The following is a 15,486-nucleotide window of genomic DNA, read 5'->3' on the forward strand; positions in this document are numbered from 1 at the left end:
AAAAATGCATTATGTGTACTTTGCATTCAGTTAGAGTTTTTATTGTGTTTACATAATGTTGTCTTTTTTGCTTTCCTGGATACATCATGAACTAGAGTGTGATGTTTGTTTTATTCTAGATAATCCAAGACTTTAAATAAGTTAAATGCATTATGTGTACTTTATGTGTTTCTGCACGCTGCAGTATTTGAAGCGCTTGTTGCTTAGACTGCTTCTTTCTTATATTTGCAACTCAGCTGCATTAGAGTTGCTGTCATCCAAAGGAGTTTATATGCTAGTTGTTTGTTTTAGTCACTATATATAATGTTTTATTAGATGTATTTATTTGGTGCAGATTTTAGTTTAGATATCGAATGTTAGTATATATGTCAGTAGTTTATATGACATTGTATTTTAGGCAATATATTTATTGCTTTTTTAGCCTTGCTTTGAGGCAACTGTTTGCAGCATCTTTCAGCAAAGGCTTTTCATGTGTTAGATCTGAGTTAATGACCTTGCTGTTTCATTGATAATGTATGACCAATGGTTTACGTATCATTAGTTTTTAAATGAGCTGATTTCTCATTTTGTATAAAGTCTGATGAAGCCTACGAGGCGAAAGCGCTAACTACAATAAATTATCATCTTTTACTTGATTGTCTCGTTTACTTGGATACTTGAAAGAGTTTATGACTTGTGTTCCTGAAGAGGACTTTTATTCTTGTGACGTGGTCAGAATTGATAACTGAAACCAGTTGAACTGCCATTAGGTACCCACACTTTTATGACTGTTTTGGTTTATGAACTTTTTTCCTGTGTGGGCACCGTGCTCTGTTTGCTGTGTGTGGCCTTTTTTTGCTTTGATATATATATATATATATATATATATATATATATATATATATATATATATATATATATATATATATATATATATACATACATACATACTTACATGTGTGTATATATACATATATATATGTGTGTGTGTATATGTGTGTGTATATATACATATGTGTATATATATATATATATATATATATATATATATATATATATATATGTGTGTGTATATGTGTGTGTATATGTACATGTGTATATATATATATATATATATATATATATATATATATATATATATATGTGTGTGTATATGTGTGTGTATATATACATGTGTATATATATATATATATATATATATATATATATATATATATATATGTGTGTGTATATATATATGTATATAGAACGCAGTCAGTGATGTATATTTAAAACTGTAGTATAATAAACCTTTACTGCAATATATCCTCAAATGGACTGCCATCTTTTGCTTGTGTATCAAGTCCTTTGGGATAATAGCATTTTCCAGGTAGAAGAGGAACATATTTGGCATCAGATTTACGAGCTAAAGATACATACTGCAACTTAACATGTGGTATATACCTGGTTCCATGACTACCCCCACCCTGGAGAAAGACATGTAGTAGTAGCAGTGGTCTCCACAATTTAATAGCTCTTAACTAATCAAAGCTGCATCCTTTATACAATTTCTACAACTGTAAGACAGACTCTTATAATGTAGCAGTACAAGTCATCTTCTGCACTTACCTAGCACATACGCTGCAACAAGTTTCTGGATAACTGTGACATGAAGGTACTTGGGAACCAAGGTGCTGCTGTCCCCCTGAAGGGGCAGCATTAAGACAGTAATGCATATCAGTGCCACCAGCAGGATAAGAACAAGAGGTGGGGTAGCGTACCCTGCAAAGTAAAGCAAGAGCTGATATCAGCGGCAGGGAAATACAGCTGTCCAGTATGTAAACCTGAATAGTTTTACATAAAGTAAATTTCTGTTTCCACAACAAATACCAAACCAAATAAACTGTGCTAACTCTTCAATGATAGCATCCAAGAAAGCATACCTAGTTTTTACTGCAATATCCTAACATGGACTGCTCTACTTAGGACCTTCTAAGGCCCACGTTTATTAACTAAATTTATATCGCACATTTAACTTGCCCTACATTTCAATAATGTTCTACCTATAAAAACACTAAAGGCAAGGAATGTACTGCAGTTCAGATTTAACTATGCCTGGGACAGTTTTCCAACTGGCACAAAATATTCAGATACCATATGACAGACAAATGCAAACCACTCAACCTTCAGATTCTTGGGTAAAGCACTCCAGCCAAACTGCCAGACACCTTATCACTAACTTGCTGCTTTTCACTTATGCCAACATTTAGTGGATATACTTCTCACTTAGTATTTAAGAATAATGCAGCTGCCGATACAAATCTTTTTACCAATTACCTCACGTTACTGCAGTGTCTCCTTATTTACAATGCATGTACATTTTCAGCTAACCTTTACTTTTCTGTACTGCTCCAGCTATTGACTTAACTGACCTTCCAATCTCCTGAATCACTGAGAACAAATATTAAGTATAGAGCGACAGTTCCTTTAATATTTTCTCCAATATTTGAATCTTTCAACCTTAAGCCTCCACTGAAATGTCTTGCATTATCTAATCAAGCTTTTGACCACCAAATAGAAAAGGTATTGACAGCACAAAGTGCGTTAACTGTCATAAGGCAGTAAAGTCGACAAATGTATACTTAAAATTCCAGAGAAAGTTTGAGAAACGCCATCTGTGCATTCGAGAGAAAACTACTGGGGAATACCTAGCACTTAGAAATCCTAATGCTAAACCCAAGCAGCACAGGAATTAATGTAATCAAGCCACCAATAAAGTTATACAGCTGCCAACTGCTGTAAATACTTTCACATTCTTCCTTCAATACCACCTTTTCCAGGGAGCTCACAGGTAACCAGCAACCCATTCTAATACCCCATGGGTGCAAGGCAGATTACAGAACTATATTCAGGACAGTTTCCTTTCATAAGACTCAAAGGGCATGTATACCTATAGGCAATTTGAATGATCACCTATGTATCACATAGTGCTCTGACATCAAAGTGAAACACCAAAAAAAAAAAAATCACATGCAAATGAGCAGGATATTTAAACTGCCCACAGATGGCAGCATAGACAATACCTCAACTGCAAAACCAAAAACTGAAGTACTGCTGACTACCACTATTGTGCAGCTTAAGACTTGGGATGCTATTTGTAAAACATGCACCATAAAGGACTAGTAGGCAATAAAGTTGTGCAGAGCCCTACTATTAGCCCTAAAACATGATACAAAATGGGGCAAGACTACACATTTCTTATCCAGCTGTACAGCCACACTACTGTGCATGCAGTATAAATACACGCAAGTATGTCTCCCCTGATCACAAAATTCATATACCCCAAGTAGTGGTTAGCCTATGGGACTCCAGCCTTACAATCCACTGGCGGTGCTCTTAGCCAGAGTAGGAATCCCCCTTCCTGTTACTGTCTTAACAGCTCAACTTGTATGTCTGAGCAACTTTTCAGCACGGTTATAGAAAAAATCCTTTTCCTGCTAGTAACAGTAACTACCTCGTGGTGCAAGAAAACCTGCTACCACACTTGTCCAACCTCTCTTCACAGATTCTGGCAAGTTCCCACCAAACAACTATCACAGGGACACATCCACTTACAGCTATTGTCATTACCATAATATGCCATCATGCCTAATGCCTATGAAGACTCAAAACCCTAACATAGTACAGCAAGAAAAAACCCATGTTGTATGGTACACATCTTTTCCCTTTACTGCTATGATGTCATAGAAGTGCAGCAGACATATGAATTTTAATGGCATTGGGGATGAACTGAGCAGAAGAGGATTTAGTATGCTACATGCCCCTGTGCACAACTGATTAAGAGGCGATTTGTATACTGCATGTCAGCACACTGAGCCAGTCTATGAAATAGAATCCTGATCACACTGAACATTTTTGCAAGCTGCTTCTGTGCCTCTGCCCACCACTTATGAATGACAGGTCCCAAAAATAATTTAGTGGGAGCGGTTTTACAGGGTTATATACCATTGGTGCAGGACGATCAGAAGACTGGTTTCCATTTTCACGGCAGGTAACTGGGTTTTCCACTACTGACACTGCAGTACTGCACTTTAATTCCAGTTTGAAGGACCACACTAGGTTCCATTTCCTTTTGTTGTGGTAGTGCACAAGGCTGTGAAAGATCACACGGCACTTGATTTCCTGGTACCCTGGCTAAATTCTCTCCAGCCAGTACAAGTACAACCTCAGATCTCCTTAGGGGGAATCACTGGTCTCTTTCACTGCCTTGTCTTAAAATTAGTTGATTTCTTTATGATGTGGTGTGCATACAAAGTGCACTGCAGATTGGTTAAGACTTTGGTTGCATACTGGCCTTTTTTTGGAAGTACAGCACTGGCTCTCGATTTCAGTGTAGCAGCAGAGGCACAGACACTTTATTGTGGCTCAGCAAAATTAACACATCCTAAATACTTCCACATTTAGAGCACAGCATTTTCCATAGTCACTCAGACCTTCTCCATATTCTACTATCTTTCTCAGCACAATTTCAGCAGTCTGTTATGTATCAAACCCGGAGTGACAAGGCAGTAAAGACTGTAAAGGACTAGTTCCTCACACCCCTTGTCCAGCATTAGCATTCTGAATTCTAAATTTAAATTTATATCCTTTAGTGGACGGACAGCTGACCTATTAATGCTGTGCATCATCTCTGGCATTTAGGTTTGTCTGTCTGAAAAACACCAAACTGGCACCTGCTGTTCTCAATACTGCCCTTCAATAGCAGTGAAGGTTTTTTTTAGCAAATGGGCCGATTTATCATTTGTCTGCAAAGTCATCCCCAGAAAAACAGCCAGCCCACAGCATAAAACAATGGTTGCCAAAATCAGCTGCAAGCAGTGGTCTATGAAGGCTCCATGGGCAAAGAAAATGCTGGAGTGAGAATGCACACGAGTTCAAGGAATTACTCGGGGCTCTAGCAGTTCAGTAAAGATAGGTGGAGTAAAATGTTAGTGCCTCAGAACAGCATATGTACGGACTATAGAACAGATATGAAGCCAAGCCACGTATGGAAACAAGGTATATAAAAGTTGGTGATGGAATGCAGAAAACCACAAAAACAAAAGAAAGGAGTGGAGGAAAAAGTGGGGTAAGAAGCCAGACCAGGCTAAAGAGGAATACTAGTTGGCTAATAATGATGCTAAGAGGCCTGCAATAGCAAACAAGGATAAGCACTCTACCACCTTCTGTAAAGCAACTGTAAATGGGGCAAAAACTTGGGTTCCAAGGCAAACAGAGAAAGTTAAGATGGTCAAACACCTTCATAAGGGATGATGGCACCAACCTGCTCACTAGTCCACAAGACTAAGGCAGATAAGTACTTCCAAGCAGCTTCTGAATAAAAGGTCACAAAAACTGTATTTCCCCAGACATCCTACAGTTAAGAGTCCATAGCAGTCTTAAGTTCAGATTGGATCCGTATTTGCTTTCTTCTTCACCATTAATCAATACAGCATGCAAGGGAGTCCATCTTGCTCTATTAATCTGTGATCTCTAGTACCAAACATCTTTTCTGTCCCCACTAAATAGGCCATTCAGCTCATCAACCATCCTCAAAATGTTCATTTAAGTCACTTAGGGAAGATGACCAAAACAAAACCACCAAATCAAAAGTTACTACTTTTCTGGTCTAACAAATTCACTTCCTCACCCCTGCTACTGGAGCAGCCACAGGCAAAATCATGCTGATGGCACCATTACAACATGGTTTGGCTGGGGCAAGAATCAGTACAACTGTTAACCTTGTTGAAATTACAACTGTTGCATTTTCAGGGACTAAAACTGAAAAAAATGTCTACCTGCTAATATAGCTACAGGGAGCTCACAACGAAAGATGGGACACTGTCATTGCTTCGACTTGTGCACTATGTATGCTTTTGCTAAAGTGACAGTAATTGCTGATGAACTGCATATTCTTATGTCACAAAACCATGTGACCTTCAAGATCTACGTTGCTTGCTTGCTTTGCATGGTTAAAGTCCACACACACTGGTCATTCTGCGCCATTTTTACAGCACTCAAAAGTTTCTTGCAGAAACTAAATAGTAGCACATGCCAGAGATATCAAGTATTGGCTCAAGGTAGTCAAAATGAGCAGAAGAGCTGCCGCCACCTAAGTCCACCTTGACTCAGCGCGACTCCACAAAAGTTCTTTATACTGCAATAATTCATACCAGTGTAGTGCAGTCTTACACCAGCTGTGTAATCAATATTCTACAGTACTGTGGGCTAATCAAATAGTCTAACAAGCTTATTTAGGCAATAAGCCACAACAGTTCTACAGAACCTTAAAACCAAATATATAAATGGCTAAATAAATTAGTTTAAATCCAGTGCATGTACATGGGTGACTTCACAAAGCTTGATAGTGGGAGTCTAGTGTCACTCCTACCAGGAGTGAGAAAAGGAGGTGGAGATGAAGTCTTTGCTTAAATATGACAACTTATGTTGAACACACTTGCAGTATTTTCCATAAATTTCACTTGATGTTTTTGTAATCTGTGCTGTCCTACAAAGGGCAGTTAAACAAGGGTTTTGGAAAGTTTTGCTACAACTACAACACAAGCATTTAACCAAGGAACCTCCAAGAAAGTATTTATTTTCCAAGTTTGATTCAGTCAATCTAATCCATTCAATTTTGTATCAGAATTTAGCATTTCAATAAAAACTAAGTAATTCCTATGCATTACAGGAATTTCTACCCCTCCTTTCCAAGATATCCTGGTATTATCAAGAGGACTGTGCATTTGTAAACATGGATGGTAAGAAATTAACCTCCAATGAAATGCTCGAGATGTGAAACTTGATATCCATGGTAACACATAATGGCTTAAGATTGGAGACCCAATTCATAATTCTTTATACTGCATGAAACTTGTCACTTTCTGTAAGTGTGAAGTGAAGACAGTGTGTTGTCTGTTTTGAACATTAAAAGCATTTAGCGAGCTGTCAAAAAGGCAGTGACATGTTACAGAAAGTCTGGGATATTATCGGCACACAGCAAGCAGAAAAATATTCTGCCTCTCATTTGCTGGTCAGTACTAGCAGATTTAACTACCCAGAGATACCTTAAGTGAGGGGGGTAACACTTCAGATAGTGTCTTATGCTGTATGCACACACTTAACCAATTTGTATTTCAGGATAAACTGTGTAAATACATCATGCACTACAAGAGTTTTAATGCAAGTGAAGTTACATCTCAAATTTCAGTAGTCTACAGTTAGTAACTATACTGCAGTGATCTATTCACTGTAGTGAGCTGAAACATTAACTTGTGCCTATTTACTGAATGAACTGGCACAGAGTATGTATGAACAGAAATAAGGGTAGAAGAGAATTCAGCTACCAGGATTGAATGTCACTTATCAGTGGAATATCTAGTCTGTTAACTGTAAGCAAAATGGTTTCTTGCTCTTGGCTATATAAGCCACATTTTCAGTATAACAGTGGCTATGTGAATAGATTTTCAGTTGTACAGGACAGCTTCACTGTCACTGGGTGCAGAGTAGTCAGCTCAGGATGCTTTATGTTACTGTAGACAATGCTTCTCCTTCCTAACAGCAACAAAAGAAGCAATGTCTTGCCATTGGCATTTTTTATTTTGTTATTCTCAAAAAGTTTTTCCTTACAGAACTGCAACTCCACTTTTCCTGCGTTTCAACTGCCTTGTATGGGTTGGGGGTTGGTATAATGGTTTAGCAGTTTACCTCACAGACAAGAGGTACAGGGTTTGATTCACACCAAGGGAAACTGGCTAGGCTTAAAAAAATGGCCCACAGGGTCAGCTAGCCTACTACTTACTACTTGTAACACCCCCCTCTCCACAAGAGGGATTGCCACCCTCATAACAGAAGTGGACTCAATTACATAATCACACATATAACTCATTTCAGGCACTATTCTTGAACTGAGGAAGGGATGTTTTCAGGTCCATTGCAGGAGTAGACATATGTGGATGCTAAACTTTGTACATTGGTGTGCAACATCACATCACATCCAGCCATGAACAATGTTATCAGTTACATCTGCCCATCAAGACATGCACAGTAGCTTATTTCCTCCAGTCCCATCACTTCCTGGCTGACACTAATGAACAGGTCCCCAGTTTCTGAACCCTTCTAGTCATTACTGCTGCACTACTGCCAATGCCTAGACTCATAGCTAGATGCAGGACACTTAACACAGGGAAGTACCTCGCCGAACAGGAACAATAGATGCAGAGTTCCATGTAGACCGTTCACCAGTAGTTACTCGTGTTCTCTTCCTATCCGCAGGGCTCTCCCCCTTTCTTGCAGGGAGTAAGACAGAAGAAACAGTCTTCCAGCCAAGAGGTTTCTGGTTGCCTTCTTCAAATACTTCTATCCGAAACTTGTCGGGTGCCCCATAGTGGCAAGCACTAATATCTCTGTGGCGGATTACACTGAGTAATGAAAAAACAAGAGTAAAGACTTAAACAGTACATCAAACATCTTATACACAGAAGGGCACATATTATCCAGTCTGTAAGCCACTAAAAATATAATTACATGCACATATTGGGCCACAATTTTCACTATTAATTTAATTTCTAGTGTTTCTGCTCTGGCCTTTCATTCCTGGACAGGCCTAGTACCTGAATGATCTCTGGAAAGGCAGAAAGCCAAATACAAAATAGGTTTCTATAAAGACATGTTACAATTACAGTACTCAGATTACACACCCAGACATACATGCCTCACTCAAAATTTCCCCCAAAACAAGTTCAAGACATTATCCAAGGCCGTAAAAACACATCAGGCTACATAGCCTACCACACAGCCTGAAACATGACTGATACCCTACAGAATCTATTTGCCATCAACGTCAAAAAAGGCTTTGTGCTAAATGAATGGAGAACAGAAAGTCATTCATTTGCAAAAAAGTGGGGCTTCCAACAGACCTGGGCAATACCAGTCTCACTTGTAGCATTATGGAAAGGATGAGTACACAAGGCTAAAGGGAGCCTACAGTGTATAGACCAAACTATACAGATTCATTAAGAGTAGGCCGTGCATACTTAACCTATTTGACTTCATGTTAATCAAGCATGGATGAGGGCAGAACAGTGTATACTACCCAACTAGACCTCGCAAAGGTGTTAACCATTCCTCACTCCAGTATCATTCCAGCTAGATGTTAATCCCAGAGCACAGTCAATTTGTCAACACTTTTAAAAATATATGATTATATTACCTGCTTGCTCAACTGGAGCCTGTAAACTGTGTGTAACTTGTAATCATTTTGTGATTTTTACTGTATGTTCTACCATGGAGCCTTTCTCCCCAGGCCTCCGCTGAAAATGGACATGTATCCAGTTGGACTATCCCGGTCAACAAATTTAAAATAGAATAAAAATAAATAAACTACCTTTATGGTTAGTGCTAAAAGTTGCATAAACCACAAAGTTAAGGTGAGCAGCTATTTCTCTCCTTAAACTCCCAACACTATATTCTGGGTTCAGTCCTTGTCCTATTCCTGTCATTTTACTTTAGAGTAAAAGCTAGTGCTAAGGGTCTATGGCTCAAAGACAAAGAACCTCCAAGAGAACCTGTCCCAAACAGAGTGTCAAAAATACTGGACCAAGACTAAACTCTAATAAATAATGTCCTTCAGGAAACAGGACTCACCCTTGTAACGCTCACATTAACATAACCCTGAAAAACTGACCATGTATTTTGGGATCTGATGATCTGTCAACTATGACTTGTTCTTTGACATGTCAACTGTTCAAAAAAAATCTTTCATTACATAGCTTATGTCTAAAAATAATGGCCAAATCCAGGTATTGAATTGTTCCACTATACTCTGCACGTCGACATTATATATTAGCTTCATTACGAAGCTGTCCATATCCTTGTCACAAACTAAGCCACAATGCTTCCAGCAAAGTCAAAGGCCAAAAATCAAAAACCATGCAGATTTCTCAAAGCATTTTTTCCAATCTCAAAGCCTTGTCCCTTTAATATACAGACTACTGAGACCACTACCTTGTGTACAGAACTTCAGACCCCTTCCGTCAGTTCACAAATATACACATTTATAAGCCTAATGTTAGACACCTGCTCAAGGGTTCTCACCCCCCCCCCCCACGCAACATGTGTTGCAAGAGATATTTGGTCTATAGAAATGATATTCTGAGAGTCTTCCATTCCCACTCCATAAAACAAACTACATTCTCTATTCAAATGCTATCTGAACAAGTGGATAGATGACCACAGTCATGACTGGTTTACTACCTGTAACCAACCAGAAACAAAGTGCACAAATATCCCAAATGGATATGAGAAACTTGTCTCAATACATCTGTACTCCGCCTTTGGTTTACTTATATGCAAAGTACAAAAGCTAAAATAACTACTGAAATGTAAGGCTAGGCCGATTATGATACTCAGATTAACCCAGTAATTGCTTTCATTTAAGGACAGCTGTGGTGCAGTAGTACAGCTCTGAACTCCCAAATACAGGAAAGCTAGTTTGAGGTCTGCATGCTCAGCGCGTTTACCTACTTGTGTGTGTTAAAGAGTAGGTGTTGGCATAATGGTCAAGGTTTTTCCCGCAGATCCAAGGTAGTGACTGTGGACCTCTTGTTATCGACTTGGTTTGTACTAACATGAATACAAATATCCTAGTATTTACTTTTGAACCTATAAAATTCTAACACTGAGGTGAAGACAGTAGTAGAAATACTGCACTCTAAAATGCAGACAGTAGCCTGATTTTAAAATGTGATGAGACTATTGTTGGCAAAACGTGTAGAAAGGGTGGGACAAAGGGGACAACTGCCCCAGGAACAAAGTTTGGGAAGGTGTAATCAAAGTTCCACCATTCTCTTTCAGTACTGGAATGCCAGTATAGAAAGGCACTTCAGCACTTGTATAACAGATATAGACTCACGACAGTTTAAACAAGGCACATTTTTTTTGCTCAATTCAAGACTCAGTACCAATCTGCTTCCTACAGTAAAGGCATTAGTCATTTTGGAAAATAGCACAAAGGTGTGTTAATTTTGTAAGATTAAATCACCCTTCTACAAAGCAGAAGCCCTTTTTACTCTTCACTTGAAGAGCTGAAGGAGTTGGGCACTACAAGGACTGACTCAATGGGCTAGCTCTTCACCCCTACACAATTTAATCAAGGTGCCCTGACCTTGTTTTACTAAGCCAGACGACCACCACTGAAGCTGCATAATGGTATTTCAGTTAGGAATAAAATGAATGCTTACACTATTCAATGCACAGAAATTGCACTTAAAGCTCAAAAAACTTTTAAAGACTGCTCAGAAGCAGCTTAATTTCAGGTGATTATGGACATTATGCCCTGCATAACAGAACTGCACTGTAAGATACTAAGTCCCCTGCAGTTAGCTCCAAAGTCAGATGCAAATTTTAGAAGTGGAATTTATACCTGCGTGAACTATAAAACTGATGCCATCACAACAAAACATTCTGCACAGAACAGTCAAGTATTTTAACTGTGGTTCCATTTGGCTCCATCTACAACATCCCAAATGCAGACTTAACTTCCTGACTGGAATAGAAGCCGTAAACACTACCACTTCACCTCCATTCTCAAAGGTTACTCTGGAGCTTACTTTATCTTTTGTTAGCTTACCCAGCCCCTAAACTAATACAAGGCAATAGCTAGTCAAGGTTACTCAGAGCCAAATTAAGTATAGGACTGCAATGTAGAAAATGTAACCCACAAAGGCTGACATCCCTACTTGCCTTCCCTTAGGCACCCCAAGGGCACTAGATAAAGTACCCAGGAGCCGCTCAATAGACTGAAGTGAGCTATATACCGTTTCTTCCTCCCACAGCTAAGCTATTCTGAATCTGAGCTAATCAAACCATCATTGGTGGCACAGCAGAAAACCTTGTTCCAGCATCTGCAGACGTGTAGAAAATTATCGCATCAGTAAACAGCTTAGAACTTTATGATGCCTAGTCTCTCCCTCCCCCAAACAGGTCAGCCAGCAGCAGTATCCCACAGCCACCTCAATTTTCCACACCAACATTCCCTTAACACTACTTTCATCTTTAGACCAGCCCCCCCCCCCCCCCCCCCCCCCATGGGAGGTGTGCAGGACAGTAACTATAGCACTATCCACACAGCTGCAGAGATTCTTCCCCAATCCTAACTGGAAGAGCCACTGAAGTCACATTACCAGATGCACTTTAACTCCAGTCCCCCCCCATATTAACCCATATGACAATGCCACCCGATCATAACACTCTCCATCACGAGATGGGGGAGACTGACCAGAGAGTAATCCCACTCTTCCTCTCAGGAAGGAACCAGCAATTTACATTGTCACAAGTTGGTCATCTAGGTGACAGCCAGGGCTCCATCCTTTAACCTTAGACATGGGCACACCAGTCTGCCCTATGACCTTGAGTACCTCCTAGTTCAAATAGGGCAGATATGTTCTGCTAGAAGGGAGGCAGCCATCCATTCATAACTTCTGCAAGACCAAAACTGTAGGTAATGCTTACATTGTATTCTCAGCTGGTAGTGCTGAAGCTCTCATGAACAATGGCTGCATAGTTTTGCTACCATATCTGGTCTCTTGTGAGTGCTGATGTACAAGAGGCCTACAGCCCCTTCTAGGGGGTCTCTTGTAATATGGAGATCAGTTAGAGGCACTCCATCTTCAACTCTTGCTATCCTGTTAAAGTAAAATGCCAAGCTATTCCATAAGCAGTCACAAATCCCAGAACTTTGCCTCTGAACCAGATTCAAAAAAGCATGAAGGATACCAGTCCTTCATGAAAGTGGGATAATCTTTGTTCTGCACCCTCTTAATTCACAAATAAAGGAAAATCATTTCACCATTTGATCTTAAGCAGCAGAAACAAGTTTAGTCACAGATCTGAAGGAAGAGTTTTCCAGTTGAATAGTAAGCACCATCACACAATACTGGAATGCCACAAACTGAACTTCATAACAGGAATAAAAAAAGGCTTTGCTGCGGTAGTGTTGTCACCTCACAGTAAGACATTGTCCAGTTCGATTCTCAGCTAGAGTGTCTTCAGCGTGAAGACATGCGTGAATGGGCGTACCTTCGTTGAAGGTTGTGCGTCAGGCCTGGCAAGCCGGTACGTAAAAATCAACTGCCAATCATTAGCGGACTGGAGTTCCGCTGTGGTGACCCCTAACCAGGAAAAGCCGAAAGGCAAACAAATTCTAACTTGAGGAAAAAAAAGTTAGAAGGCTGGGTGTGAATAGTATGTGCTTTGACCATCATAAGGGGTGTGCATTTCCCATCATGCAAAGTTTTCAGCTGTTTCACTGCCACTCAGCTGTCCCAATTTTTGTTTGGAGGGAGTCACCTGTACAGTTTACCCAAAGACTATCTGGAATCAGAGCAATTTGTCCTGAAAACAATGTACAAAATATATATTCTTTTTTTAAGATGACTTTAGTTCCCCGATTCTGCTTTTCTTTAAAAAGCAAAAGAATTTATTGCTAATGTGATGCAGTCCAAGACTAAGAGGACATGACACCTCCTCCTGATGTCATCATCACTATGGGTGTAGGGTGGGTAGAATGGAGAGATGTTCTTTTCTCAGCTAAAATGGTGGCCATTTATAGCTCAACATGGTGCCATGAAGAAGCACAACTTTACTGCGCGACAACCATACAATATCCTGTCAGAGCATTAAATGTTCAGTATTATATATACTGAACTTTTGCTAGTTATCCAACTTATGACAAATCCTTTGATAGTACTAAAAAAGTGTCTAATGTTGCTGTCAAGTTTTTAGTTATGTGGAAAAGGAGTGTGCTTGCTGTCCTTTTGTCAGTGTAGTTTCAATTTACTGCTTGCTTAAGTTTGACTTGATACAGCAGTGAGTCAGTTTTTCTGCAGATTTCTTTAAATACATCTGACTGATAATTCATGCGTACTCTGAACAAGCTTCGGTAACTACATTATAGTTTTAGACTGGCTCAGAGTAAAAGTACGTGAAGTTCTAACCTATGCATTACAGCAAAACATGAAGCAAACTAGATTTATTGCTTTAAGAAAAGATCACCAGAAAGGAAAAACCTGAAGTAGTAGAATAGTTCATTACAAGACCTGTGTTTCTATTTTTTTTTATTTGTGGAAAATAGTAAATTGCAAATGTACATTAATGCACATCACAGACACAGTCTACTTACATGTCAATACAGGACTGTTTCTTCACATAGCCTTCAGCATCAATCACTGTATACTTGTTTGGTGCAGTGGACAGTACTAAAGGGAAGAGAAAACACTTGTAATATTCCAAATAAATGGGGGGGTCTACAAATTCAGATAAATGCATCAAGTTGCTGCATGCCATACTCATCCTCCTCAGCTGAATACAGAAATTAAATTCCTCATGCAACAAAGCAGACTACAGAAAATGCATTTATTGAAAAGAAAATATATCCACTGACACAAACCTAAGCAGTCAATGTTAGAAGTGGTGGGTGGAGGCACTGAGGACGGTTAAAGGGACATAAATGGGATGGGAGTGTGGAGGTAATTTTAGCGAGATCCACTGAGCAACATGAAATACATAAGTTTAACATTTCAGAGAAGAAACAACTGGAGGATGAGGCTAAGTAAGAGTATGACAACAGGCGCATGTAACTGTGCACCTTGCTGTACACAGCCACACCCATTTCCTACACCAAATACAACAGAACAGGGGGTTCATTCATATATCTCTAATGCTGCACCACTGCTATCAACAGATGCATCAGCGTGACAAGACCAAAAGCTGATAAACTGAGGTGATACTGAACATGCGTATCACAAAGGTGAATGAAAGAGGGAAATTACAGCCATAAAATGGCAGATAAAGGCAGAGGAAGACAGTGTAATAAAGGGAAGTGGGGAAAGGCATTTATTCTAGGGGAGGATGGTAATAAGCAGCACAAACAGGAGGAAGAGAATGAGTAAGGTATGAATGCAGATGGGAAGAGGATGGACAACTGGCGATGGACAATTGGTGATTGGCAGGACTGGTTCATTAAAAAGGTTACAGGGAGTAATGTACAAACAAATACGGTGTATAAGTGGAAGGAATATGGCAAATGGGCACTGGATTTATTTGTGGGACAATCACCTCAGTGGAGGATATCAGCAGAAGGCCTCCATCTCTCCCTGCTCAATGGATGAGATTGCTAGCCATATGATGCTATCACCCACACAAGGAGGCTCCTGGGCCTCAATGCAGGCATCCAGCTGCTATCCTACCTCGGTCATAACCAGTTGCCGCACCCATTGTTTCCTAGAGTGTGACCAGTGTATGGCCTTTATCAGAAAAGCTTGTTCCCTTTTGGAGAGGATGCCACAGAAGCCACCAAGTCCACCTTTTTCACAAGAGGGCCCAGTCTCAGCATCACAGGCACACTGGCTGGTGCATGCTCAAGTGACTACCATACCATACCATGCTCCAAAGACTACCACAAACAGCGAGCACTTATCAATTTTAAGTTTT

The 15,486-nt window shown here is 39.7% G+C and overlaps 1 protein-coding gene across 1 annotated transcript in view; it reads right to left on the reverse strand.

Moving 5' to 3' along the window:
- LOC122806001 (motile sperm domain-containing protein 1-like) overlaps positions 1-15,486 on the reverse strand; it is a 115,830-nt gene that overhangs the window by 61,632 nt on the left and 38,712 nt on the right. Inside the window, exons 3-5 of the mRNA XM_044076242.1 lie at positions 14,177-14,252; positions 8,191-8,417; positions 1,588-1,740 (exon numbers count right to left, since the gene is read on the reverse strand). Of these exons, the coding sequence (XP_043932177.1) occupies positions 1,588-1,740; positions 8,191-8,417; positions 14,177-14,252 (456 nt within the window). The remainder of the gene's footprint in view (positions 1-1,587; positions 1,741-8,190; positions 8,418-14,176; positions 14,253-15,486) is intronic.

This window comes from Protopterus annectens, chromosome 7.part0 (genome assembly GCF_019279795.1).
Source record: "Protopterus annectens isolate FY-2018-M chromosome 7.part0, PAN1.0, whole genome shotgun sequence".
Lineage (NCBI taxonomy): Eukaryota > Metazoa > Chordata > Ceratodontiformes > Protopteridae > Protopterus > Protopterus annectens.